General features: G+C 44.3%; 3 protein-coding genes and 1 long non-coding RNA gene across 34 annotated transcripts in view; 2 read left to right on the top strand and 2 right to left on the bottom strand.

Annotated features, from left to right (window-relative positions):
• LOC103721183 (uncharacterized) overlaps window positions 1-26,217 on the bottom strand; it is a 63,381-nt gene that overhangs the window by 14,207 nt on the left and 22,957 nt on the right. For 9 of the 28 annotated variants that reach the window (XR_015971414.1, XR_015971413.1, XR_015971417.1 and 6 more), the window contains exon 1: window positions 786-1,088. The exons of 2 other annotated variants lie outside the window; for them this stretch is intronic. Coding sequence is in view for 5 of the 26 variants with exons in the window: in XM_088707437.1 (XP_088563563.1) it covers window positions 786-1,007 (222 nt within the window). In the remaining 21 variants the exon portion in view is untranslated. Of the gene's footprint in view, window positions 1-555; window positions 1,089-1,599; window positions 2,139-26,217 lie in introns of those variants that run through there. 17 more of the 28 variants (XR_015971418.1, XM_039128038.2, XM_088707440.1 and 14 more) reach the window with 13 other exon arrangements.
• On the top strand, window positions 869-2,923 carry LOC148700727 (uncharacterized). Its single transcript, XR_015971428.1, has 2 exons — window positions 869-1,007; window positions 1,082-2,923. It is a non-coding gene; the product is annotated as an uncharacterized LOC148700727 (long non-coding RNA).
• Window positions 11,103-16,543, top strand: LOC103699607 (organic cation/carnitine transporter 7-like). Of its 3 annotated transcripts, none has more exons than XM_088707430.1 (6): window positions 11,103-11,357; window positions 11,599-12,615; window positions 13,465-13,702; window positions 14,264-14,825; window positions 14,929-15,131; window positions 16,208-16,543. In XM_088707430.1, the coding sequence occupies exons 3-6, from the start codon at window positions 13,559-13,561 to the stop codon at window positions 16,430-16,432; spliced, it is 1,134 nt and encodes a 377-aa protein (XP_088563556.1). In that variant the 5' UTR covers window positions 11,103-11,357; window positions 11,599-12,615; window positions 13,465-13,558; the 3' UTR covers window positions 16,433-16,543. The 3 variants fall into 3 exon arrangements, with proteins under 3 accessions (XP_088563556.1, XP_088563557.1, XP_088563555.1); XM_088707431.1 differs by having other exon boundaries at window positions 11,107-11,357; window positions 11,427-12,615; XM_088707429.1 differs by lacking the exon at window positions 11,599-12,615 and having other exon boundaries at window positions 11,209-11,357.
• On the bottom strand, window positions 18,136-25,514 carry LOC103696708 (pre-mRNA-splicing factor). Of its 2 annotated transcripts, XM_088707428.2 has the most exons (4): window positions 24,985-25,486; window positions 21,500-21,577; window positions 19,061-21,243; window positions 18,136-18,379 (listed from the first exon to the last, which is right to left on the bottom strand). In XM_088707428.2, exons 1-3 carry the CDS (start codon window positions 25,341-25,343, stop codon window positions 19,086-19,088), a joined length of 2,595 nt encoding a protein of 864 aa, XP_088563554.1. In that variant the 5' UTR covers window positions 25,344-25,486; the 3' UTR covers window positions 18,136-18,379; window positions 19,061-19,085. The 2 variants fall into 2 exon arrangements, with proteins under 2 accessions (XP_088563554.1, XP_008776629.4); XM_008778407.5 differs by lacking the exon at window positions 21,500-21,577 and having other exon boundaries at window positions 24,985-25,514.

Below are 26,217 nucleotides of genomic sequence, written 5' to 3'. Positions count from 1 at the left end.
TACAAATTACTCCATAACCAAAGCATTATTAAATATTGAAAGTATCAAACATTTGATGGGAAAAGAGCTGGACTTATATTTCATCAGCGACCTGCCCATTTTCAAAGATACTGTGCTACCAGAGGTTAGCTACGATTCTGTTCGCATGAAAATTAATGTTTCCTTCAACTTTTCAAGACATTCAGAGATAGAAAACCTAACATTCTCATTCATCAGTATAACAACCAAAATTTTCAATCAAGTCCAAGCAAAATCAAACGATTTAACTTCCTATAAACTAACACTCCAATTTACACAGCAAGAACAATATCTATGTCATGAAATTCTTAAAACAAACATCCATATGGCACTCCCTAATTCAAGTGGTATATGTAGTAGGATAAGACTCGTACAGCAGCATTAAACTCGATTCCAAGATGGTGACTCAGGACACGGAACCAAACTATACAGTTAACATCTGCCAGTTCTTGCTTTCTTTTGTTGCGAGTGAAAACAAAAAAATAAAAATAAAAAACACCAAAGAAGGTGAAGCAGATTGCAAATAGAAATTCGAACCGGCAGTTGAGAAAATACGCTTACAGCAGGAAACTTGCCGAATCTCGAAATGCCACGCCTCCTACCTACGAAAATTTTATGCCTGACCATCAAACTTTTTCAAGGAATAAAAAAGGGAAATAAATGCAAACCAAATAAGCGATTACGAAAAAGAAAAATACTAGGATGGTTAGCTCTTGGGCCAGGCAGAAAGAGAGAGTTTGCGGGTTGGGATGCGATGATCAAAATACCCAGAACTTTCGGCGGTTCACGCCAGAATTTGCTCGTTTTGAAGGCTGGACAGGGCACGAGGAGGAGGAGGAGGAGGAGGAGGATGGCCCAGGGTTTCGCAGCGGATATTTATTAGGGTTTCTGGAAGTCTTCAACGGGATGCCAATCGGAGAGGTATGGAGCTGAAGCGGGGTCGGGAGTCGCAGAGGAAGAGCCGAGACCTTCGCGTCGTAGCAGCCCATGTAAGAAAAATCATCTTTTAAAAAGGATTTTTCTCATTATTGCTGCTCCCTCGCTCACATTCAGATGCATAAAGGATTTACTTCAGGGACCGCTGATGGACCTCCGAATAGAGAGAGTGGGACGCACTGGCTACTGTCCAGAGAGAGAAACTCTGGTTCTAGAGAGAGAAGCCACTCAACGGCTACTGTCCCTAGTTGTTCTGCAGCCTAACGGCTAGTCCGCACGGCCACCTGCTTCTCCGGCGAGGTCACCGGCGGCCCTCGGCGAGGCTTCCTCCGTGGGGGGGCACGGGAACTTACTGCCGGCTGAGGAGGGGCCGTCTTTTCTTCCCTGATATCTCTGTTTTTCTCTAACTCTCTGTGTGCAGGTCTGGGGACAAGATTCGCCGGAGCTGCGCCGATGGATCAGCAGGCGGGCTCTTCGGGGACAACGATAGATGCGGCAGCGGTGGCGGGCAAAGGAACGGGCGAAGGTCCGGGGACAAGCCCCGCCGGAGCTATGCCGATGGATCAACAGGCGGGCCCTTCGGGGACAAGGACATACGCGGCGGTGGTGGCCGGCAAAGGTATGGGCAAAGGTAAGGGTAAAAACCTTGCGGGACGGGGGGAGACATCTAGGGCTCCGGCGAAGCTGGGGCCATAGGTGACTCACTGGCCCTCGGAAGCGGATGTGGCTCGGTTGAGTCGCCGCTTTCCGACGGTTTTTGAGCCGTCGGAGGCGCCCATTGAGGCCGCTCGCAGGGAGTGGGACGGCCTCTCGGTGGTGGTCCGCAGCCTCGGCCGTTGGGTGCCGGCCGAGTGGGTGGCCAAGGATGTGGCCACCCGAGGAAGATTGGCAGGGAAGGTGGAGGCGGTGCCGCTTGCCGATGACCACCTTGCCCTGAGATTTGGGTCGACGGCCGACCGGGACAGAGTGCTTAATGGCGGCCCATGGGTGGTGGCGGGGCAACTCCTCGCCATGGAGCCGTGGATGCCGGAGTTTGTGCCGGGGGAGGTGCCTGTGAAAACGGCCGCTGTATGGCTTCGGCTACCCCGGCTCCCGCCGGAATATTGGTCGGCCGCGACCATACTGGAGATAGCGACCCAAGCGGGGCGACCGCTCGCCGTTGACGGGGTGACTGAACAACGGCGAGCCATGGGCTTCGCCAGGGTGAAGGTGGCGATCGATGCCACCTAGGGGTGCAAATGGGTCGGGTCGGGTCGGGTCCTAGGTGACCCCGATCCGACCCGGTTTTTTGTTCGGGTCCCAATTTTGGACCCGGACCCGACCCGGTTGAAGATCGGGTTGGGTCGGGTCGGGTCCGAGTCGGGTTCGGGTCGGGTCCGGTTCCGATTCGGGTCGGGTTCGGGTCCGATCGGGTCCAATTTTTTTGTGCTTTTGGAAAAAAAATTGGGCAAATCTAATTTGGTCATATCATAATTATGAGGTGCTGGGTGAGCCATGACTTGAAAGACTTTGCAATTGAGCTCCAGAACAGATGACCCATGACTTACTAACTAAGTCGGTCTACAAGCCAAATTTCATATCACACTATTTTTTATCTATATGACTGATTGGACGGAACTCGGTGTCTCCCAGCTCCCCTCTCACGAGGACAAAAAAAATCCCAAACCTTCTTCCAAAATCCAATTCCATTACAGAAAACTGGCACATGACCCATATTCAGTTGCAGTGTTCCCTCACTTTCTCCCTTCAAAAGTTAAAAGAAACAAAAACCAAAAAACAGAAGGAAAAAAAAAAAAAGGCAGCTACCGAGACACCAGAGGTCTCAACAGTGTAATAGATCTAGAGAGAATCCTGACGGGCCGACGTTCCTTTGGATTCTGTGAACCTATGCTTGTTGCTATCCTCCCACACTGACCAACAGTACCACAACCCACGCCAAAAAAAAAAAAAAAGAAAAAAAAAAAGAAAAGACTTTCTTTTGCTTTTCCTCTCTCTCTCTCTTCGGGTCCATTCGGGTCGGGTCGGGTCCGTTTGGTAAACCCAGACCCGACCCAGAAAATGATTCGGGTCCAATTTTAGGACCCGACCCGGACCCGCGGGTCCTAAAATTCGGGTCGGGTCGGGTCTACGCGGGTCGGGTCGGGTCGGGTCACGGGTCGACCCGACCCATTTGCAGCCTTAATGCCACCGAGCCCCTTCTCCCGGGGGTTCTGATTAGGGGGAAGACGAGGGTGCGGTGGCAGCCCTTCGTCTTCGAGAACATCGGCGACTATTGTACCGGTTGTGGCAGGGTTGGCCACTTGGTGAAGGCGTGCTGTCATTCGGCGCCGGAGCAGACGGAGGAGGTGGGGGTGGACTTGGGGGCTTCTCAAGTAGGGCAGGCGATGGGAACCGGGGAGGTCGACCGAGGGCTGGTTTTCGGGCCTTGGCTTGTGGCAAACCGTCCCCGACTCCCACGAGGGCCGCCGCCGCCGCCGCAGCTGCCGCGACCGGGGAAGACGGCCGAGCCGAAGGCCAAGGCGCCCTCGCCTCGGCCGCTGACTCCGGAAGACCGGGATAGCCCACTGGTCGAACCGCCTCCGGACCGCGACGGTTGGCAGAAACCGGCCAAGATTGCCCGTCGCCACTCGCCGCTGAAATCGCCGATGGAGGGGGAGGGCGACGGAGCACCGAAAGCCTACCGCGGCAGCAACCGAGTCAACTCGGTGTTTCAACCCCGTGTTGGCCTGGTTGACCCGGATGGCGGGCCTGCTAAGCCTGGGCCGGACGAGCTTTGGGCTGGCCCGGTCGTGAACTCCGGCCCGCAGATCGTCGCTGGTGGGACCACGGGCCCGTCGGGCAAGCGGCCCAGGGATGATGGGCCGCGGCTCGACAAGGGCCCATGGGCGTCCTTTGGTCTGGGTAAGGCGCGCGCACGTGCGTTGCGCGTGGTGCGCACAGCACGTGCGCGCGCGCGTGTCGTTCGGGTACTGGGGGCGCCCAAGGGAGCGCGCGATTCAAATGGGTCGCGCGCGCCCAACGGCTCTGCGACGCGCGGGCCTGGCGGACTGCGTGGGGCCTGCGGGCTGCGCGAGTCTGGCGGGCCGCGCTCGCCTGGCGGGCCGCGTGCGCCTGCTGGGCCAGGCCTGCCGGGTGGGCCGCCCATGCTGGCTGGGCCCCGCGGGCAGGTGGCTCCGAGTGAGCCTGTCTGTGGGCAGGTTGACCCCGGGGATGCTCTTTCGGGGCTTGGTCCTTTCCAGTTTGGCCTTATGGCCGAGGGTAGGGGCCCGGCGAGTAGCCATGATGTGACGGAGCCGGGGATTGTAGGAGAGAGGCTCGGGTCACCAGGAGTACTGAGTGTGCCTGGACTGATGGACACCATCGAGGATCCAGTACGGGGGGCAGCTACAGTATTCTGGTTTGGTTCCCCACCCCAGGTGGAGGAGAGACCCCGGCCAGAGGCCTCTCTGGCAGGCACTGGAGTTACAGTATACCCCCTGCAGGAGTCTTGCCCGGGTGAGCGCGACCTAGGCGGTGGGGCCCACGAGGTAGGGGGTCGGGTTTTAGTTAGCCACCCTAAGGCTGAGCAGCTGGCTCAGGCCGCCCGGGAGGGGATGCCCCGGGAGGTTAGTAGGGAGACCAGAGATGACCGGGTAGCGGTTGCAGGGACTACCAGTACACTGGCGGTGGATCATCCGACGGTGGTGCAGAGGGTCCGAGCGGCTGTTATGCGGGCTGTCTCCGGAGTGAGTGAGGATGACGGTCAGCTAGGGGGGATGCACTCCGAGGTAGTGTTGGACCCGATGGCCCAGGGGGTGGATGAGCCTGTGGCCGACCTCTCAGACTTTTCTCCATGAGGATCCTAGCTTGGAATTGTAGAGGGGCAGGTAAGCCGTCCTTTAGGACGTCGTTCAGGAGGTTAGTGCAGATCCATAGCCCAGAGATCTGCTTCCTCTGTGAGACGCGATTATCTGGTAACGGACTTCGTTGTGTGCAGCGTCGTCTGGAGGCCGATTGGGAGTCCTATGCGATAGACTCCCAAGGGCTTTCAGGGGGTATTTTGGTATTATGGAAGCGGGGGGTGGCGTCTGTGGATGTCTTCCACAATTGCCCCCAACAGGTTATCATGATCATTACCGAGCCTGATACGGCTCCATGGGTTTTGTGTGGGGTGTATGCGAGCACTGATTATAGGAATAGGAGGGTTCTCTGGGACGAGATTACTAATCTGGTTGTCCAGGGGTTTTCGACCATGGTGATAGGTGACTTCAATTGTATCTTAAGTGCGAGTGAGAAGAGAGGGGGACGACCCTTCACCGATACAGTAGATCGTAGAGAGTTCCGAGATTTTGTGTCTCAGAATGGCTTAGTGGATCTGGGTTTCTCGGGACCGCGATTCACGTGGTGTAACAACCAGTCTGGTTTGACTAGGGTGTGGGAGCGGATTGATAGGGCTATGGCGAGCCCCGATTGGATCATCCGATTTCCCACCTACCAGGTCAGACACTTATCCCGTATTGCTTCCGACCATTGTCCACTGTTGTTGTCAACAACTTCAGATACTGGCCATCACAGCCCTTTCCGTTTTGAGAAGGTGTGGTTGTCCTACCCTCAGTCCTGGGATATCGTTCGGGAGGCATGGTCCTTGCCGGTACACGGCAATGCCATGCAGAGGGTATCACGAAAATTGGAACTAACTAAGAGGCGGCTCCGCCGTTGGAACCGCGAGGTTGTGGGAGATATTTTCAGGAAGATGGAAGTGGTAGAGGCTGCCATAAGCAATCTTCAAAGCAGGGAAGATCAGGAAGGTGAGCTCCCGGAGGCAGACATGATTAGCCTACGGGGTCTACTTGCCGATCATCACTCGTTGCTACGGCAACATGAGGTCTTCTGGAGACAGAAGTCCAGGGTCCAGTGGATAAGAGAGGGAGATCGGAACACCAGCTTCTTCCACCGGACGACGGTCATCAGGAGGCAGAGGAACATGATTCGTTCCCTGCGAGATGGGACTGGTCGTCAGGTGGAGGGGGAGGTAGAGGTTAGTCAGGTACTGCTAGATTTCTTTCGGTCCAGGTGGACGAAGGATAGAGATCCCGGGGATATTGGCCAGCTCCCGAGGGCGGATACGCAAATCAGAATGTCGGAGAATGCACTCCTGGTTCGACATGTGACAGGGGAGGAAGTGCAGGAGGCGGTCTGGGCCCTTGCAGGGGACAAGGCCCCGGGGCCGGACGGCTTTCCACCTTTCTTCTTCAGGAGATATTGGGGTGTCATTCGGGTTGCAGTGGTGGAGGCAGTACAGTACTTCTTCAGTCAGGCAGTGATGCCCGATGATTGGAGAGCTACCTATGTCGCGCTGATACCTAAACGCCAGGATGCGAGGGAGCCTAGCCATTTCAGGCCCATCAGCTTGTGCACAACCCTTTATAAGGTGGTGGCATGGATAATGGTGGGTAGGATGAAGCATTTGCTGCCAGGCCTCATTTGCCAGGAGCAAGGTGCTTTTGTGGGGGGTAGGAATATTTCTGATAACGTCATGCTGGCCCAAGAAATGATGTGGGATTTGCGACGGGCCTCTAAGCGAAGAAGCATGATGGATGTCAAGCTGGACATGGAACGAGCTTATGATAGGATTCGGTGGAGTTTCTTAAGACGCGCTTTGGAGTGCTTCGGTTTTCATGAGACCTGGATTGAGTGGGTGTTGGGGTGTGTCCAGGGGTCGAGATTCTCCATCTTGATCAACGGCACGCCCTCCTCTTTCTTTAGGTCTACGATGGGGCTTAGACAGGGATGTCCGTTATCCCCATACTTGTTTATTATCTGTTCAGATGTCCTGTCTCGGGCTCTGCGGGATGCTTGTGCTAACCGGGAACTGGAGGTGTTTGTTCCCGCCCCAGGGTCTCGGTCTATATCGCATCTACTATTCGCAGACGATTGCTTACTCCTGGCCAGGGCGCGGGTAGAGGATGCCCGTGTACTCAAGAGAGTTCTGGCGGAGTACTGTGCTAGGTCGGGTCAGAAGGTTAACCTTCAGAAGTCAACAATCTCCTTCAGCCCTAGCACTGAGCATAGAGTCAGACAGGAGATTCGGGGGTTACTTGGGATGCCGGCTCAGGACGGGATCTGGAGTTACCTGGGGGTACCCATCACGGGTCAGAGGTTACGGGTGGCGGAGTGTTCAGGTCTGGTGCATAGGATCCAGAGCAGACTGGAGGGGTGGAGGGCATCTTCACTTTCCATGATGGGTAGATTGACGCTGATTAGGTCAGTGCTAGCTTCCATGCCTGTCTACCTCATGGCCAACACAGTAGTTCCGAGAACAGTGCTTATGAGGGTTGAGCGGCTACTTCGGAGCTTCCTGTGGGGGTCGTATGGAGGGGGTCACGGGGTGCATCTAGTGGCATGGGAGAGCGTTTGCCTACCAGTGAGAGAGGGTGGCCTCGGGGTCTCGTCTCTGGTGGAGCGACGTGAGGCGCTGATTGCCCGACATGCAGCTCGATTCACGTTGGAGCCACAGGGATTCTGGAGTCAGACTATGGCTACCAGATATGGCCGTACTGGCACTGCAGGGGCGGTCCGCAGTGGGCGTCGTTGCTCATTCATATGGCGAGAGATTGCCAGATACCTTCCCATGGTTGAGGAGAACACTAGATGGTTGATAGGAAATGGGCAGAGTATTGATGTGGTTGGTGACCCATGGGTGGGTGCCCTACCCTTGAGATGTTGGCCGACTATGGTTGACATCGAGGCAGTGGAGGGACTGCGGGTCTGTGACCTCCTTGTCCCGGGCGGGGGTGCCTGGGATGAGGATAGGGTAGGTTACATGTTTGGGGTACACTTGGCTGAGAGGGTTAGGTCCCTTCCGATTCCGGGATATGCGGGTCCGGATACCCGGGTGTGGAGCACGTCGTGCAGGACCGGAGTGAGGGTGGGGGACCTCTTCCGTGTGCTCCGGCCGGAGCATGAGCCGGGGCCGGATTGTGCCTGGGTCTGGCGCCTAGGCCTCCATCCGAGGATCGCACTGTTCTTATGGAAGGTCGCTTGGGTTCGGCTTCCGACAAGAGCAGTATTGAGCGCACGGGGTTTGAGGTTGTCCTCAGAGTGCGGGGCATGTGGAGTTGAGGAGTCGGTGGACCATGTACTGTTTCAGTGCAAATGGGCGAGGGCGGCGTGGTGTGCGGCGAGGCTGCCATGGGATGGTTGGACCCAGGGGGACCAGTTCTTACGAACTATCCGCTGGTGGTCGGGTAACCCATTGACTCGCCAAGAGGCGGTTAGAGCGACCTGCACAGCATACCAGATATGGCTGGCTAGGAATGCTCGAACCTTTGGCGAGCAGAGCAAGTCGCCCAGGCTCGTGGCGGAGAGCGCCCGGGCGCAGGCGGCAGAGTTTAGTTGTGCGCTTTCCTTAGACGGACTTTCCGCGGTTCACGCCAGAATTTGCTCGTTTTGAAGGCTGGACAGGGCACGAGGAGGAGGAGGAGGATGGCCCAGGGTTTCGCAGCGGATATTTATTAGGGTTTCTGGAAGTCTTCAACGGGATGCCAATCGGAGAGGTATGGAGCTGAAGCGGGGTTGGGAGTCGCAGAGGAAGAGCCGAGACCTTCGCGTCGTAGCAGCCCATGTAAGAAAAATCATCTTTTAAAAAGGATTTTTCTCATTATTGCTGCTCCCTCGCTCACATTCAGATGCATAAAGGATTTACTTCAGGGACCGCCGATGGACCTCCGAATACTCAAAAAATTATTATACCATCTATTATCAGTTTTTTATTTAAATATTATGAATTATTGTAATTTTTGTCTGTGGAAATATCGAAATGGAAATTTAGAGTAGGTGCCTCTCTTTTTTCCTCTTTTTTGGTGAAAGCGTAGGTGCCTTTTAGGATCCTAGATTAATAATGGTTGGTGTTTAGGAGTTTAGTCCAAATATTGCAAAATTTTCATTTCAATCTTCCATGAAGATATTGCACGTAGTTTATTGTGTGTTGCTTGATTTTATGTGAAAAACGGGTGGCATAAAAACGATCAATCTTTATATTTGTAATTTTTTTGGTCCGTATTAACATTAAATAGCAACTGATAACTTATTTTTGCTTCAGTATGTAATTTTTTCCTTGGTATCTTTTGCATGTGCTTGGCTTTATGTTCAAATGTTAGGAGTCATTAGTCCATGAAAAAAAAAAGAGCATGTATTTACTTTATTGATCGGCGAGATACCTATTGCGAATTATTTACTAAATAATAATCAACCAATGTTTTTTTTTTTTTGGCTCAGCATATTACTCATATAATATTTGTACAAATACATCCAATAAAATTAGAAAATAAAATATCACGAAATATCCGGAGTAACTCACTTTTACCGGCCCACAAGGTACTTCTAGAATAACTAACCATATAAGTGGCCATCCAATTCGCAGCATTATTGGTCTCTCTAAAGACATGTTTGGCCTGAAAAGCTCCACCATACCAACTAATGTTCTAGTCCAATAGTTAATTAAGCAACCGTAACAACAATACTGGGTATCGTTGGAATTTAATAGGTGTAATTCATTATAAAAAAAACACGCAAGTCATGCTTAAGGAATAATGATGATTGTCGAGGGCGGTCTTGCATTGAGCTAACTGATAAGTTAAGCATAGAAAAAAAATCTATAAACTCTTCCATATGGATATATCTTTAAGAAAGTTATTACAGAAAAGCTAGGAATAGCACTAGATACTTGACTTTTGGGGAAAAAAATATTTTTTTTCTATTATTTTTTTTTCCAGTAAGGCACCTGTACGCGAGCCTTCTCAAGTAGTCGATATTCTGCATATTTTTTGTCCTTGTCTTTTATATACACTCCTTTATTCTTTCACGCGACTTTCATAATTTCTTAATCATTTATAAGGATGAGAATTATTTTGAAAGCCTGATTACAGATATTTCAAAAAAAAAATGCCATGAATCTAAAATCATTTCCACTAAGACACAAAGAAAGTATTATAACATAACCATTTGCTTCTATAATTTTACTTAGACTTTCAATAATGCGACAATCGATGTTTTAGACTAAAACTCTATGTAAAAATATTGATAATAGTATGATCAGGCAACTTTTTTCAAACTAATAATAATCCTTAAACTAAAAGGATATGCAAAGATTGAATGTGAGCGCATGTGATGTACCCACAAAATCCTTCTTCACCCGTGCATGTTAAAAAATAAAAAAAAACTAATTACCAAAAAATAAGAATATATATAAAAAGAACAACATGGTTCTTTCCAAGGAAAACAAAAAAACAATATAGTCTAGTTCCTGAAGTATTGCATCTTGGATGGCAAGCAAGTGATTTATTCGAGGCTACAACATAAGGTTAGCAGAACCATCTCCAACCGGATAGTTCCGGTCGTTCCGAGCTGTACCAGTGGCTCACCAGTACAGTAAGGGCTCAAAGCGAAGCGAGAAGCTCCGGTATAGTATAGTAAGGGCTCGTCTTTTGCTTTTCGCATGTACTCACCTTTTATCAGCTCCCTTGCTTTTGCTCCATCTCTATTTACCACGGACTAGGTCAGGTTCCGTTCCTTAGCATCAAATAAAGCAAGCAAATGAACCAGCGAAAATGAGATCGATTACCAAAGCTAGAGAAGGAGAATGAAAGAAACAACAAGCAGGGGAGAGAGGAAGAGAGTGATTTTAAGTAGGAGGCCGCGACCGGTTCTCCTATTTGGAATGAATAGGAGTTCAACCGTGAGTCAAAAAAAATTGTGAAATTCAAAATAGGGGTTTAGCCGGCTCAAAAAATTTCGTGATTTTAAGTAAGTTGACCCGCCTGGTTTTTGCGGCCTCTGTCGACCCTTCGCCAGTCTCTCTCCTTTTTTTTATTTTTTTTATTTTTTTTATTTTTTTTATTTTTGAGTCCGTACCAATTTGTGCTGCTAGAATCGTTATGGTGACCTCATGTCCAGCGCGTGTAAGTTGCTGCCCCCCCCCCCCCCCCAAAAAAAAAAAAAAAAAAAGAAAAAAAAAAAGGAAAGAGAGAAAGAAAAAGAAAACGAAAAAGAAAAAGAGAATCGGTAGGGTGTGTGATGCCTATTTTTCCGGACCTTGCTACAGCACCTAATTCAACCCGGCGAACTGGAAAAAATCGGGCTTTATTCTTATCCGGTTTTATCCGCAGCCTGCGTGAACATGCTGTCCTCGACCGCTACGGTAGTCGCGCAAGTAGACGGACAAAGACCGACCGACCTACACGATGAAGCCGATTCCACCACAAGAACCCCAGGCCCAGGCGGCGCTCGAGAGCTTTCAATGGCTTTTAGAGCCGTTACGTTATCTACCCTCCCCTCCTGCTCTCCCCACGTGCCTTTGTTACGCCTGGAACTCATCGAGGCCGAGAGAGCGCGAGATATCAAAGAAGAAAGGAATCTCAGATGAGGTAAGAGAACCCAAAACCCAGACTCTCTTCGCCTTTTATCCATCTTCTCGCCCATTTCCTTGTTTCCAGGGTTTTATCAGGGTTTCATGGAGGTCCGGAATCCCCACATTACTCTCTCCCGGAGGGACAGGATTTCCGCTTCCTCTTTAATGGCTTCTTGATGGGATCAGTGTTCAAGATTATTATTATTATTTTTTTGTTGAGGTAGCAATTCGCTTTTCCCATGGGTTTTGGATTGCAGATAACTGCGCTCTTTGGAGGTTTGCATTGGAGATTAGGACCGGTGCCGAATTCTGGCATGCGAGTACTCTAAAGACTCTGGAAAGACTGAAAAATGCGGCGTTTCGTTGATGATCTTAATGAGCACTTCAATGGTTTTGTACCACGGGAGTGTTATCCCTTTCAGGAAGGTCAGACTTTGGTGGAGGCGATCTTTTGCCTCTAACATGTTTGCATTTGCTCCTGAGAGAAAGCGTGCTTTTCGTTTGGTTCCTTGTGCGAAATATAAACACACCAGGAAGAGAACCTGGTGGCAGAAGTTCTTTTCCGATGATGTTGGCGATGGCAGCTGGTTTGACTGGAGCACGGAGGATGTGCTTGGTGATGATTTTGGCACTGATGGAGATGATGTGGCAGAAGAGATGTCGGAGGATGAAAAGTTTGAAGCTTGGAAGAGGAGAGCTGAGGCAATATCTGAGCTCCGTGAAGCACAAGAAGATGCAAGAAATGCAGAGGGTCGGGCATGGGATGATTGGCTTGGGGGAAATGGGTCATACAATGTAAATACTTCGTCTTGGTATCAAGAATGGGATGAAGCAGCAGAGACATCGAGTGAGGTATCTGATGATCCAAATGAGACAATGCGAGAGAATGGTCTTGTTAAGGCCATTAAAGATTCAGTCAGTGAAAGTGATGACGAGTTGTTGTAGCCAGGCACCATTGTAGATAGAGATGCAGTTCAGTTTTGAAGGACTTGGATGGTCATTTGTCTTGCTGAATAGATCTAGTGATGAAATAATGGTTGCCCTAAGTAGTCCTACAAAAGGGCTTTGTAGACAGAAAGCCGAGTCTTCTTTCCAAGGTCTTATTCCCAAGAAAAAGATTGTTGAGTTTTGTCGGGTTTCGGGCATATGGTTTCCTAAATATATTCCTTGACACTTGGTGGTTCAAGCTTGATGAATTTTTAAACAGATTGTTTGTTGCCGGTATTAAAATTGTTGAGGAAGAGGTAGCTTCAACAGCAAGGGCTAGTGAGCTAGTAAGTGAACTAATGCTTGCCCTTTAAGTTCCTGGTTTCTACAACCCACCATCATAGTAAAGCCAAGAACAATCTTCTTATGGCAACTAACTGTTATAAAATCCTAAAACCACAGTGTATGTCTTTTGATCGTCGTTGTTAAACCAAAAAAGAAAAAAAGTTAAGAATAAAGTAAAGACAAAGTAACTAATTGAAACATGACCAATGGTTCTTTGAAGCTGTACACATCAAAGTTCCTAAAAAGATTGGAATACAAAAGAAGTGGAATACAAGAGACTCATTTTTCTCTAAAGAAATAGCAAATCTATTGCCACTAATTGAAACAAGTATGTAAACAAGTTTGGGATTTGGATATACGGATTATATGAATGTGGTACTACTTGTTGAGTGGCTTTGGTCTGAAGTTTGGGATTTTGTTTATCTTTTCCCACTCCATCAGATAGGTTAAGCGCGTGCCTGAAGAAAAAATGTTTATTGTAGAAAAAAATCAAAATTCTGCCAAGCTATGTGCAAATAATTTCTGACTTTATTTTTTTAGCTCTAGTAATGTGATGCTTGCTTAAGGATTACTTCATTGTGCAAGTCTAATGTTTAATTATGTGAAATTCTTGCAGTTACAGCAGTTAAGGATAGCTCTACTCTCTTTATTATTTTTTCTGTAAATCTAAGCCTGTTAAAGTCGGCCTGCCCATTTATTATGAATTTAGAAACCAAATGATACTTTTATAGACATATTGTGAAAAAGGAAATTCTAAAATCAAAATGTAATTAATTTGTCAGTGCTTTTATTGCTATTTCACATTAACTACAAATGTATCATGCTTTTGATAATTTTTTAACCTTTTTCAGGACGGGGTTCCTTTTTACAGCTGTAGTAACCACTGGAGCCGGTTTTCTCAGTTCCTTCGCTCCCAATTATTTATCGTTAATTATTTTACGATTTATGGTCGGTATTGGACTGGGTGGTGGTCCTGTGCTTTGTTCTTGGTTTCTGGAGTTTGTTCCAGCTCCAAATAGAGGCTTTTGGATGGTCATCTTTCAAGCATTTTGGACTGTTGGCACAATATTGGAGGCATCACTTGCATGGGTATGGCCAAATTTTCTTTGTACTTTAATTTCCTTTTACACACTCTCCCTTGCAGTTTAATTTGTGCTGTAAGCACATTCTTTTACTGTTATTGGAGAATATGCTAGGACCTGTGTTGGTTTGCAATTCTAAAACCATACACACTTGTGAACAAATGACATAGGATGTGAATCAGATTTGCACTCAATGTGCTCATTTCTTGACCTTTTCTGCTAATTGTTTCAACAACATCGTTTAGGTTTAGTTATCAAATTTTGAATGCACTCGTTTTTTATCAATATAGATATAGGTTAGACTGAATTATTTCCTTAATCTTTTTGAATGCAATATGAATATACAATTTTGTATTTACAATTATCAGATCTGGAAAGATGAGTTTTCTCTACCACATGTAGCATCTGTGGTGTCTGGTGGTTATTTTCTCATGCCAAAGATCCTTCCATATGAGAAATTGGAAGTTATTTTGTTTTTAATGTTCAACTTATTCGTAGTTGTGCAACACCAAGAATGCTGTTTCAATTGTAACATCTAGATGAATAACCAGTGTTTTCTGATTTGCAGGCTATAATGCCAAATTTTGGCTGGAGGTGGTTGCTAGCATTGTCTTCTTTACCATCATTTCTCCTGCTAGTATTTTATGCTGTCACGCCTGAGTCACCAAGGTATCTCTGCATGAAAGGCCGAACAGTTGATGCAATGCATGTCTTGGAGAAGGTGGCCATACTGAACCATGTGTCGCTCCCTTCTGGCATGCTTATTTCTGATCACAAAATCGAACTTGATGAAATACCCAATCCTTCGGGCTTTGATCTTGATGAAAATCCCAGTCCTTCTGAAGTCACTGGTTTAGTTACAGTTACGAAGGAAAACTCCAATGAGGAGGATATGGATTCTAAAATAGGAGGCATCGGTGCATTTTTTAGGCTTCTATCACCAAAATTAATCAGATCAACTCTTCTTCTTTGGATGGTTTTCTTTGGGAATGCATTTTCATATTATGGCATTGTCTTGCTGACCTCTGAGTTAAGTAATGGAAATAGGATATGCACATCAAATGAGATGCAGTCAAGCCACTCAAATGATGCCCGCCTCTACAAAGATGTATTCATCGCTAGCTTTGCTGGTAAGATTTGTTTCAGCGTATACTTTTTTTTTGTTATATATTTTTGAAATATGTCAGCTCTTATCTGTCCGAGAGGTTTCTTTCTTTTTCTTTTTTTTCTCAGAGATTCCTGGACTTGTTTTATCAGCTGCAATGGTGGATAGGATTGGTCGCAAGCTTTCAATGTCTGCCATGCTTTTTATAAGTTGCATTTTCTTATTCCCACTGGCATTTCATCAGACAGAAGCATTAACAACAGCCCTTCTATTTGGTGCTCGAATCTGCATCTCAGGGAGCTTCACAGTCGTGTACGTCTATGCTCCAGAGGTTAGTATCAGGAATTCAGATCTATCTTATTCCATTGTTTCTTATGACAAACATGTATTGTAAGAAGCTTGTCATACTGTGGTTGAGATCCCACATAAAGATGAACTGCAAGACTGGATCCATAAATACAGTGATTTTGCACATTCAGAGAACATGTTTGGTTTGGCAAGTCAGGCAATCCATTTGTTGTATTTAACATAAATGATAACAAAAATACAGCTTCTTTGGTGTAGCCTAAAATGGGACTTAGTAGAGTACCATCGAGTGCATTTTGTTTGTCTTTTGATAATGTCACATATCTATCATGTGATTCAGTACCATTGCTCAACACCGTACAAAATTTTTTTGCCATTTTGTGCAGGCTCCAAATGGACCTCAACATGTTAAGCGACACTAATTTTTTATAGCATTGTCAACTAAAAACATTGCTTTGTGATCTTTGATTCTCACAGTTCATGATTCATGCAATAAACACAGTTTTTTGTGTTGATCTGGATGGTATTTAATGCTCGTGACTAAATCCTTTTACACTTCAAGAATTAAATCAAAAAATTCATATTCTGCCTCTTTAATATGACACTGGCCCACTTTTTATTTTATTTGGGAGAAATTGGAAAAATCGAATGACTTATAAAGTACCTCAAAAAAAAAAAGGAACATGAATATGCTGCTCTGCTTCAGTTGCCACTTTTTTGGGTATTCAGCATGATTTGGTTTCCATTATATTGCCACCAAGCAACTCTTTTTTTTTTTTTCTGGTCAAGTGAAAAAGAAAGCATCATTTACCAGCATATTGCAGCTCCTAGGAATTCATCATCTAACTCCGGTAATCTAATTTTTTACCCTTTTCTTCTGCCTTGCTAATAGATCACCAGAAGCATCTACTTCTATTGACATATATACGTTGCCAAAAAAAATTTAATTGCTCTATTGTTGCATCACCATGGATATTCACAGAATTTCATAAAGCTTCTGCTGCCGGGTGTTGTTACTTTGATCCCTTGCCATATGCATTATTCTAGATGCAAGACTTCTTGCGGGATCTAAATTGGCCTTGTGACTTTTTTTTCTGTCAGATATACCCAACCTCCGTCAGGACTACTGGCATAGGAACCGCAAGTTCGGTGGGAAGAATCGGTGGGGCTGTGTGTCCACTTGTGGCTGTCAGTCTGGTACATGCCTGCCATCAGACTCTGGCAATTATTTTATTTGAACTTGTAATATTCCTTTCAGGAATGGCCGTGTGTTTCTTCCCCGTTGAAACCAGTGGCCGCAGACTGAGTGATTCTTTGTCAGGTTGAGATTAGCAAACTGCTTCTAGCATCATTTCCTCATATTTGTATGAACTTTACTGTGTTTTCTATTTCCTTCATTCCTTGTGGTATATCAGTTTCAGGTGCCGTGATTTCTAATGATTTGTCTCATGGATGCTTTTTAAGTCATGAGTGGCTGCAGCATGGGTTCACAATCACAAGCCCAGAAAATATCACCAGCCAATATAATTATGACATCTCTGCAGCTTTCTACGAGAGTTTGTTTGTGAAGCTGGTTTTCTTAGATATTGTACAAACCTAGCGTACCCGAGTCCTCATTATAATAGACACTAGTACCACGACTCACTGGTGAAGGAAAGAATCATAACTCAAAGCATATTTTTATGTCACATGAAACAGTAACTCATGATCACTCTAGCAATCTCTCTGTGTTTATCCCTCGGTTTGTTCAAAGCATTTTGCATTCTTTTGTGTAATAGCAGGATTTCTGCAGCCTCAACCGTTTGCCATTCAAACCAGATGGATATTTTCTTATGCAAGTAGACAGCTTCACACCACTGCAACATGGTTATTATAAGGTTGGGTCCACGGTGATTGCGATGCTTCCCCACATCCTTGCATGTAAACTATTTGGCATCCGGTAGACCGATTACATGGTTTCAGGATCATGAGAATATACATAACGAGGGGGCAACCAGTCAGCTGATTGTTAATGGTTAGAGCGAGCATAGCTAAAATTTTTCTGTTTGTATCAAAATCTGGTATACCGACTTGCTCCCTCTGTATTGACCATATGATACCAGCAAAGCACCAATACATTAACAAGTTGGTTTGCTGTGTGAGTCAGAGTTGACTCGTACTAGCTTAAATTGGGTGCAACCACGTCCTTTGTAGAACTGGACCACCTGATTTCCGGCGGTATCATGTCTACAAATGAGGAGCCAATCTCATCATCGATCTCAAGAGGATCTGGACTTCACCCGTTCCGGTATTTTGCGTGCGCCCGCGAAGTCCTCTCTACAAGGGCCCTTGAAGCAATTATCGAGTTTCTAAGCTGCATTCTGGAAAGAGAGCAATATATGGCGTCATCTAAGAGTGGACTTTCTTATCGTAGTTATTATATAGCCTCGGGGACCTGGCCACCAGACAAATATAATCGAAGAGTACCAACTTACGGTAAATGATACAAACCTGCACAATGTAATAAATATTACTTCCTGAATTTATCCCATCACCCACAATATCCTACTTTTTCCGTGACATAACCTACTAGCCAGTCGGTTTTGAGTCTTTTGACAGAAATACAACATGGCATCATCGGCACTGCAAAAGGGTGCCGCATCATGTTAAATTTCGATAATCTCCTAAACAAATCATCGATATTACAAAAATCAAAAATAGAATCAATTTTTTTAATATCTTCAGTATAATAATAGCCATCATGCTGCAAATAAATTGGACTAAACCAACATAACTTTTATTTCACCAGCACGAGCAGTTAAAAGTGTCAGCTGAAAACACCAAAATCTATTAATGCTTGGATTTAGCAAAACCTTGTACACAGCCCACCTAGAAGTTCCAAAAGCGGCCAACATAGGCAAAGTAAAGGATACCATGAACAACAAAAAAAGAAAAAGGAAACATGCTGTTTTTAACAAACATGGTATTCCTGAACCAGTTCTGCCACAGGCATATAGTGAATCTTAATGGTAATTCGGATAAGATACTCATTGAAGGAAACCTAGAACATTACCTGATTGCAAGTGCGAGCATATTATGGAACACCATAATCAAAGTTAGACCCCATTACATGGTTGCAAGTGCAAGCATATTATGGAACACCCTAATCAAGTTTTAATTATTTTTTTGCTGCCAGGAACAGGTTTGCAGCCACTACAACATCAAGTACATAACCAAAGACGCCACAGAATTTTACGCTTCAAAGCTCATTCTCTACCACAAGCCATGCCTCACCTACAAGAGGAAAATAAAATAAAATGTTAGAAATTCAGCTAGAGCAAACATATTGCATACGAGAAAGATAGAAACACTTAGATATAGTTTGATGGGGCTGCCTTCTCCAAAACAGCTCATCTTCAGATACGGAATACAAGAAAGCTACACCGGCAAGTAAAACTCCATAGCTCTCAGCAGATGTTTCTCATAATTCATATATTTCTTCTTTCCTAAAATAAAAATATGTTGCAGAAGAAGCTCCATTCGCTATTTCAACTGAATTGTATGTAATTCCTTTTGCAGATCATACACAACATCAAGATTGCGGCCAGATTGTCCATGCAAAAGAGGACCAAGCAAAAAGCAGCATTTCTTACGATAAGACAGCCATCTACATGTGGATGTACTATTCTGAGTGCTCATGATAAAATTATACATTCTGTTTTTTTGAGTGAATGATACAATAACACTTCATTTTGCATGCCACGGACAATTGATTCTTATTTGTTGAGTTATGATTGAAAGGGTGCAACCATTTGGGAAATTCAGGTCAGACCACATTAAATTTTCTAGGAAGCAAATAATAATGTTCACCATTTCTTAAATTATGATTAAAAGGGTGCAACCATTTAAGGTGGTTGGAAATGCTGGTCAGACCACATTAGATTTTCTGGGAAGTGTAAGCAAAATAATGCTCACCATTTCAGGTACAAGAACAGGCGCATCAGTGCCTGCGTCGGCCCGCATCTTCAGTGGAACGATGGTCATACCTATCATGCCTTCGGTGCTGCCGAGAATCTTCATATCTTCTCCTCTTAGCACCATCATAGCTCTGCTCATCTTTACTGTACCTTCTGCTACCATACTTATCTTCATTTACATGTTCTTCTAATGCCCGTTTATCACCAACTTTTTGCAATATGGAGTTGTCCTCCCTCTTCCGTTCTTCTCGGCTTCCATGGTAGTTCTTATGACCTCTGCTCTCACTCTCTCTCCTTCTCTCCCCTTCTACTAAACCAACACTAGTAGATTTCGATTCCCGTACACCAGCAGATGGGCGACCATGTACAGCCTCTCTCCTTTTCTTTGCTTCCTGGCTTCCATGGTCATCAATGTCCTTCCTATCTTGCCTTGATTCAAACTGGTTAATTCTTTCAGCCTTCTTTGGAATATCTGAGTATTCTCTCTTAATACTGTCATTACCATTTTGACGCTCACTTCCAGCATTTCTGTTATTATCCCGCCTGCCTGTTTTTCTCCTATCCTGCTTCACGGGCCTATTGCTATTATCAGAATTTGTGTCACTGCTATGGTAAGAGCTCTGGCTTCCACTGTCATCAGTCACTGAATCTTGCTTCTGTTTAGATTTACTGTATTTCACAACTTGATTGTCAGCAGTTTCATTACCACTATCAGTATAGGAGCTCTCATCATCAGTATCATGCCTTCTCCCCATTCTCCTGTTACCACGTGTTTTCCCTTCAGCAACCTTCCTTGATCTAACATGATGAGATTCATGAGAAGCACTATGTTTTCTGCTCTTATTTTTCTTTTCACTGTCAGAGTCAAAATCATAATTCATATGCCATCTGCTTAGTTTGCTACTCTCCATCCCTTTTTTTAGGTTCTTTTCATCTTCAGTATCATAATCTGGATCCTCAGAATCATGTCTCCTTCTGTTGTTCTCATGTTTCTTGAGATTGATGGCAATTTTCTTTTCACTGTCAGTGTCTGAGTCATTGGTCTTGCGTCTTTTGCTGGATTCACCATGTTTCCCCGTCCCCTTTGTTCTCCTTTTCTTTTCATCATCAGTATCATATTCTGAATCTTCAGAATCATGCCTTCTTCTGCTTTTTCCATGTTTCCTATAATTGATGGCATTTTTCTTTCGATCGTCAGATTCAGAGTCGCTGCTCTTGTACCTTCCAATGGGTCTGCGATGTTTGTCTGCTTGCTTTCTGCTTTTCTCATCATCATCAGTTTCTGGTTCCGAATCATCAGAGTCGTGTCTCTTATTTTTTGTCCATTGCCTCCCCACATGTTTTTTCTTGTCCTGAGCATTTCTGTCTGAATCTGAATCAGAGTCATGTCTCTTATTTTTTGTCCATTGCCTCCCCACTAGTTTTTGCTTGTCCTGAGCATTTCTGTCTGAATCTGAATCAGTATCATGCCTCCTATTTTTCTTGACATATTTCTCTGGTTCTCTTCTGGCATTTTCCTCCTCAGATTCACTGTCAGAATCTGATGATGAGTCACTAACAGAATCGGAATCATCAGTTTGCTGATTTTCATTCTTCTTTCCTTGCATTTTGAAACCCCTTTTTTTGTCCTTCTGACTGCTTGGGACATCAGAATCATGTCTGCGTGCACTTTTTCCAAGCCGCTTCTTGCTCCGGACATCAGAATCATGTCTGCGCACACTTTTTCCATGTTTCCTCTTTTCCAATTCAATACTTCTACTGCTATCACTATCGGAACCATCCTTGTATTTTCCCTTTATGATATCTTTGTCATGGTGCTTCAGCTCATCATTTGGAGACCTCCTGCCTTCATTGTTCTTCTTTTCCTTCTCGTTTATGTCCTTCAGACCTTTCTCACTTCCGAATCTTTCCACCACCTGTTTTTTCCTCTTACTATCCACATGTCTGTCATCATATTTTTCCTGTTGCCTGTCAGAGTCCTTTGGATTCCTTTTATGCTCTTGATATTTCTCATCAACAAGTTCTCCAGGCTCTAAGTCACTTTCTTTGTCCTGCTGATTTTCTTCTTGTTGTTCTTGTTCAGATGATTTCTTCCTGTCTTCTATCTTAAGAGCTGCTCTCAAAGTTTCAAGTTGTTTCTCCTTAAGTGCAGCAATATGATGGGTCTGTGTATCTGTAAACCTAAAACATAATAATACCATAAGTAAAACTGGTTAAACCTTAAAATATAGTTAACATCTACAATGCAACATCCAAATAGGAACTTTCAGCTTATTCAGCCCTATCTTTCCTTTAACGAAGATTGAGAAGTAACTGCTGAAACAGAAGCTTTAAAAGAACTCAGGGCACACATAAACATTCAGATACTTATGGCACATTAACAAGCAATCTATAGTTAAAACATAAATGTCACTTATAGCACATTATGTTTTCATACTGTGTGCTCCTTTTTACCAACCAAGGTTTAGAGTACCAGTAGCCATTCTCATAGTCACCACAGTTATCAACATAGAATCTGGTGTGGGAAAAAATAAAGAAGTCAGACGGGAAATGATGACAGAAAAAAAATCATAATGTCAGAAATGAGATATGCTATGTTAATATAGGCAGAAAATTGTATATATCAAAAAAAATCTATGAGATGATATGAAACTATGACGATTCTAGTTTATGTATCAGTTTCTCATTGTTTTCTTGTGCTCAGCGAAGTTTGGTAAATTTCATATATACGATTTTATATGGATATTTGTTAAAGTCTCCTTATAATAACACTCTCCACATGCTCTGATGTGAGAAAAAAGATGCATAAAATGATATTATAAGGGTGTTTTTATCAAGTCCCTTTCAACCATTGATCCCGGTTTATAATAATATACAAAAAGTCCCTTTTCCAACAGGTATCTTGTAGGAGTTCTCATTCACATGTAATACAAAAGTGGGAAACCCAAATTCTGCACTTCATAAAACAAATGCTTTGCACCAGTTTCTCAGTTCAGTTTCCCAAGAAACCCTTCTCAATGTGGGAATCATCCCAGCATCTATGCACATAATGGTACCTTACTGATAGGTTAGGGACCAGTACATTACACTTCCATACCAAACTATAGAACGCCTGCATGTGCCAAAACAGCACAAATGAGCATATTATACATGTACCTATATGATATTCGCATGAGAGCATACTGGGACTGATATTGTATCCGATGCAGTCCAGGATGCACCGGCACTTAAATCCTTATTATTATCTAACCTTCGATATATAGCTTATAGAAAATTACAGAGCTAAGCTAATCCTACCACTGCATCGACCTTGATGAGAAAATCAGTTCATCATTTTAAGAGTCAAATTTAAAATAATTGTATGGATCTAAATCATTACTACAGAATATCATAAACTTGAGTAGCTTTCGGTAATCCAAGCAGTAGACAAGCAAATTGTTCTTCTCAAATAAATCATTGATGCTTTGAAATCCTATGAATGTACATAAGAAAAAAGACCCAATTGGCATATTAACATGAGAATGGGAATCGAAAAAAGACCCAATTGAAATCCTATGAATGAACAAGAATATGAGAAAACATGAGAATGGGAATCGAATATAACAACAAAGCAATAAACATATGGTAAGAATCAATCAAGTATCGACTTTGGCATATTCCCAATTGCTACATCAATGCTTTAGCAACACAGAACAAGCTAACAACAAGCTAAAGTCTTTGTTTACAACTTAAAAAAAAAAGGTGCATTAGGGCATCAGTGTGAAATCATCCATGTTTTATATATCTTAACATAGGATCCAAATTAACCATTTCATTCAAGAATGAATAGGTAAAAAGGTAAAAGGAAAAAGCCATACATTATTCATTTGAAAACAAACCCCAAAAGAAGCGAGTTGCAGATCAAGTTAAATCAATCTCTATGAAGACAAATATGGCAAAATATATCATAATGAGAGAATGAAAAGAAAAGGAATAATGTTCTTATGGTGCCAGCATAAAAAGTTGGTAAAAACTATTGCTGCCAAGAGACCTAGCATTAAACCTTCACCAAGATTTGGGGAGTTAACAAATATCTGAGAGAGCACTACCTCATGTCAGGTATCCTACAGACCTTGTCTAATAAAGACATAAAAATGGAAAAGGATTAATGTTTTGTGTTTACACTTGTTGAGCCATGGATACCCTAGAGAAAGACAGCAATAGGGGCAAGACAAGGTCTTATATCAAAACTTAAAATGAAAAAAAGAGCATGCACTCCAGAATATCAACCCAACATTTGTAAAGATTGATTAGAGTGCATGATAACATGATAATCATACATTCCAAACAAAGTTATTCAGGGGAAAATATGGGTTTCCAAAGTGTTATACAAGGACAAATGAGAAATTGCCAAATGTCATCCCTGACCTATTTTGGCACATAACATGCACCACAACTCTTATAAATCAACTTAAACATCAAACATCCTAGCATAGGATGCATGACATCCGTATTAATTTGTCTTATCTAAGTCTTCTCTACAAAGCATTTTTCCAATGAGCAAAAATGTTGTAACACTAAATTCCCACTATAAGTAAGATTAACAACCACCAGCTCACATCCTTCCTTTCCCAAGACGTGAAGGAAAGGCATGACTCTTGCTGTATGAGAGGCAGATAAGAGAATCCAACATCTACATCATCCAGCAAGCCTGTATTATTGCATTTACTAAAAAGGCACTAAAATCTTCCTTCAAGCTTCTCAGTACCTTGATAATGCCTCTCCAAGCACACAGACCACTCTTGAAGGTACTTGGGTAAAAGTATTTTCACTCTTAATCTGATTCCTTAACCTAGCATCCTTATCATCCACAAGGCTTGCCAATTCTTTAGTCATAATGCATCCACATGCTCTAACTACAATGAAATTGATCACTCCCCTCATGAGAAACCTATCTCTCTCCCCATTTAGGGATGTAGGACAACATTAGCACATAGCTAGAATGACCTGAAACATAGCTTTATTTAAATAACTAAACCAATGTACATAAGGCAACTTGGCCCTCTAATCACGTTGTCTAAATTCTTCATGCTCAATTAGTTATTGATATTCCTTAACCGACAACTACCTGAAGCTAAGCATAGGTTTTAACCATTCCCACCCATCCATTTTTGGTTCCTAGCCATCTCTCTCTCTCTCTCTCTGTCTGTGCATGTGCACGTCCAACCAATCTGCAACTATATACACAAAATAAGACAGAGTATGGAGCATGATCTCAACGTATCTACAGTTGTCCACTCACCCCCACTGGCATATTGTTACCATGTCCATTGAACAAAAATATTTAACATGCATACCTTGATCACAATCTGTCTACCATATGCATGTACCAAATGAACCAAACTGTGACCCACCAGAAACTGACAGATTCATCCTGCCGACCAAAGACGTATTTAACCCATATCAACAAAGTTTAAATATAATACAATTACAATATGAAACGGACCGTGATCTAGAATTATTGTTATTCAAAACAGATATAGATGTTCAGATACACTTCTCCGAAGTCTTCATATATGCCGATCAAAATTAGCCAGAAAGAAGTTTGCCAGTGCCTAATAAAACCAGAAACAAGATGATGCTATAGACTTCCAACATATTTTAAAGGCATGAACCTGAGGGTATATTGTTCTGAAACGAGAACTCTTTGATTGTCATCAGCAACTCAATTATAGACTTGACATTCATTAAAATGAAAAAAAAAGAGACCCAATCAACACCTTTTTTCTTGTTTTCTAAGCTTAGGGATCTTGGTGGAAAGCATTAAAACCCTTGGTTGGTGAACCAGAGAAACGACCTCCCGCCCCAAAATTTTATGAATAATCAAAGATGGCAACATAAACAAGAAAGCAACAGACAGAAATAGAAGAGAGAGATCAAAACCTCTTGCCGGGGAGAGGAGGAGCACCGCTACGTACATCAGCGGCCGCGGCGGCCGCTTCAGCCTCCAGGTTCTTCTGCGTTTCCTGGAGCTTCTCGGCGATCTCGTCCTCCGTGTAGCCCTGATCGGCTAGGGTTTCCTGGAGGACGAGGAGGCGGAGCTGGATCTGGCGCTTGCGGTCGTGCTCGAGGATGTCCTTGTTGGGCTTCCGGACGGCGCCCTCCGGGAGAGCGCCGGCGCCGTCATAGGAGGCGTCAGCCCTGGCGGGGACGGCCTTCGGCTTGACGAAGAACTTGTTGGTCTGGATGTAGCCGTTGGTGCCCGACCCCCGCGGGGTCGTCAGCCCGATTCCGTTGTACATCCCTCCCTTCTTCTGCGAAAGGAATCAAGAATCGATCGATCGATCCGAACGCCGAATCAAAATCCTTGGGATCAAAGACAGCAAGGGGGTAAAGGACGAGCCGGACGAAACCCTAGAATCGAAAGAAAGAAGAGGATGACGGACGGATGGGCACCCTCGATTGGTAGATATTATATAGAATTTTATTTAATAGTTTAATTTATTTAACAATGTCGGTTTCAGGTAGTCGGGTTCCCAGGCATCTCAACCCATGCCCGACCCGAAATTTTTATCGGTTTTGAATTCTCTACCCTGGGCCGGTACAAGCTTTGAATGAACCCTCCCAGGGCCGGCCCAAGTTCTTGTCGTGCTCCAGTTGGCCGCCCAGATTAAAGCCCTCCCTGGTCTGAATCGTGATACATAATAGGATTCATCAGGCATCGTGCATGTAGGCTTGAGAGAACAGCATGATGAACGGCTGTGATCCCAGCAATAAAAAACGGAACCCTAAAACTTGGAAAATTAAGTTGAGGAGTTCCTTTGCATTATCAGAGAGATATTATTCAATAATGCTTGTAGGGAGAAAGCAATTGTAGCTTGTTATATTGCTTTTAATATTTGGTTGGTAGGAAATGATCATCTTCCGAGATATGCAGAGTGCTAGGCTAATTTTTCTGAAAGCGCCCACCCAGGCTTATGAATATCTTAAGGCGGCTGTTGCAGAAAGATCTTTGACAGTAGAAGCAATTTATGACTCTCTTTTTTTCGTAGTCTCTGTGTCTCTCTAAATAATATGTTTTTCTTAGGAGCCACTACCCTCTTACTTCCTCAAGATCAATTTTGATGGTATTATAGTAGAGAGAAATAATTTAGGTGGAGCAGCTTTTGTCATCCG

Source organism: Phoenix dactylifera, chromosome 11, assembly GCF_051530095.1.
Source record: "Phoenix dactylifera cultivar Ajwa chromosome 11, Ajwa_hap1_PhDact_Kaust_v1.1, whole genome shotgun sequence".
Lineage (NCBI taxonomy): Eukaryota > Viridiplantae > Streptophyta > Magnoliopsida > Arecales > Arecaceae > Phoenix > Phoenix dactylifera.
The sequence above is the reverse complement of the archived record's forward strand: the minus strand, read 5'-3'. Positions and strand labels throughout refer to the sequence as shown.

What these genes read in the sequence shown, in the direction of transcription:
- LOC103699607 (XM_088707429.1), top strand. An exon ending in TGGAGGCATCACTTGCATGG is followed by an intron (nt 13,703 to 14,263) that starts GTATGGCCAAAT and finishes TCTGATTTGCAG; the next exon opens with GCTATAATGCCAAATTTTGG. An exon ending in ATTCATCGCTAGCTTTGCTG is followed by an intron (nt 14,826 to 14,928) that starts GTAAGATTTGTT and finishes TTTTTTTCTCAG; the next exon opens with AGATTCCTGGACTTGTTTTA.
- LOC103696708 (XM_088707428.2), bottom strand. Translation starts at nt 25,343, where the DNA reads ATGTACAACGGAATCGGGCTGACGACCCCGCGGGGGTCGGGCACCAAC. An exon ending in CCTCCTCTCCCCGGCAAGAG is followed by an intron (nt 21,578 to 24,984) that starts GTTTTGATCTCT and finishes TTCCCACACCAG; the next exon opens with ATTCTATGTTGATAACTGTG. An exon ending in TTGGTAAAAAGGAGCACACA is followed by an intron (nt 21,244 to 21,499) that starts GTATGAAAACAT and finishes ATTATGTTTTAG; the next exon opens with GTTTACAGATACACAGACCC.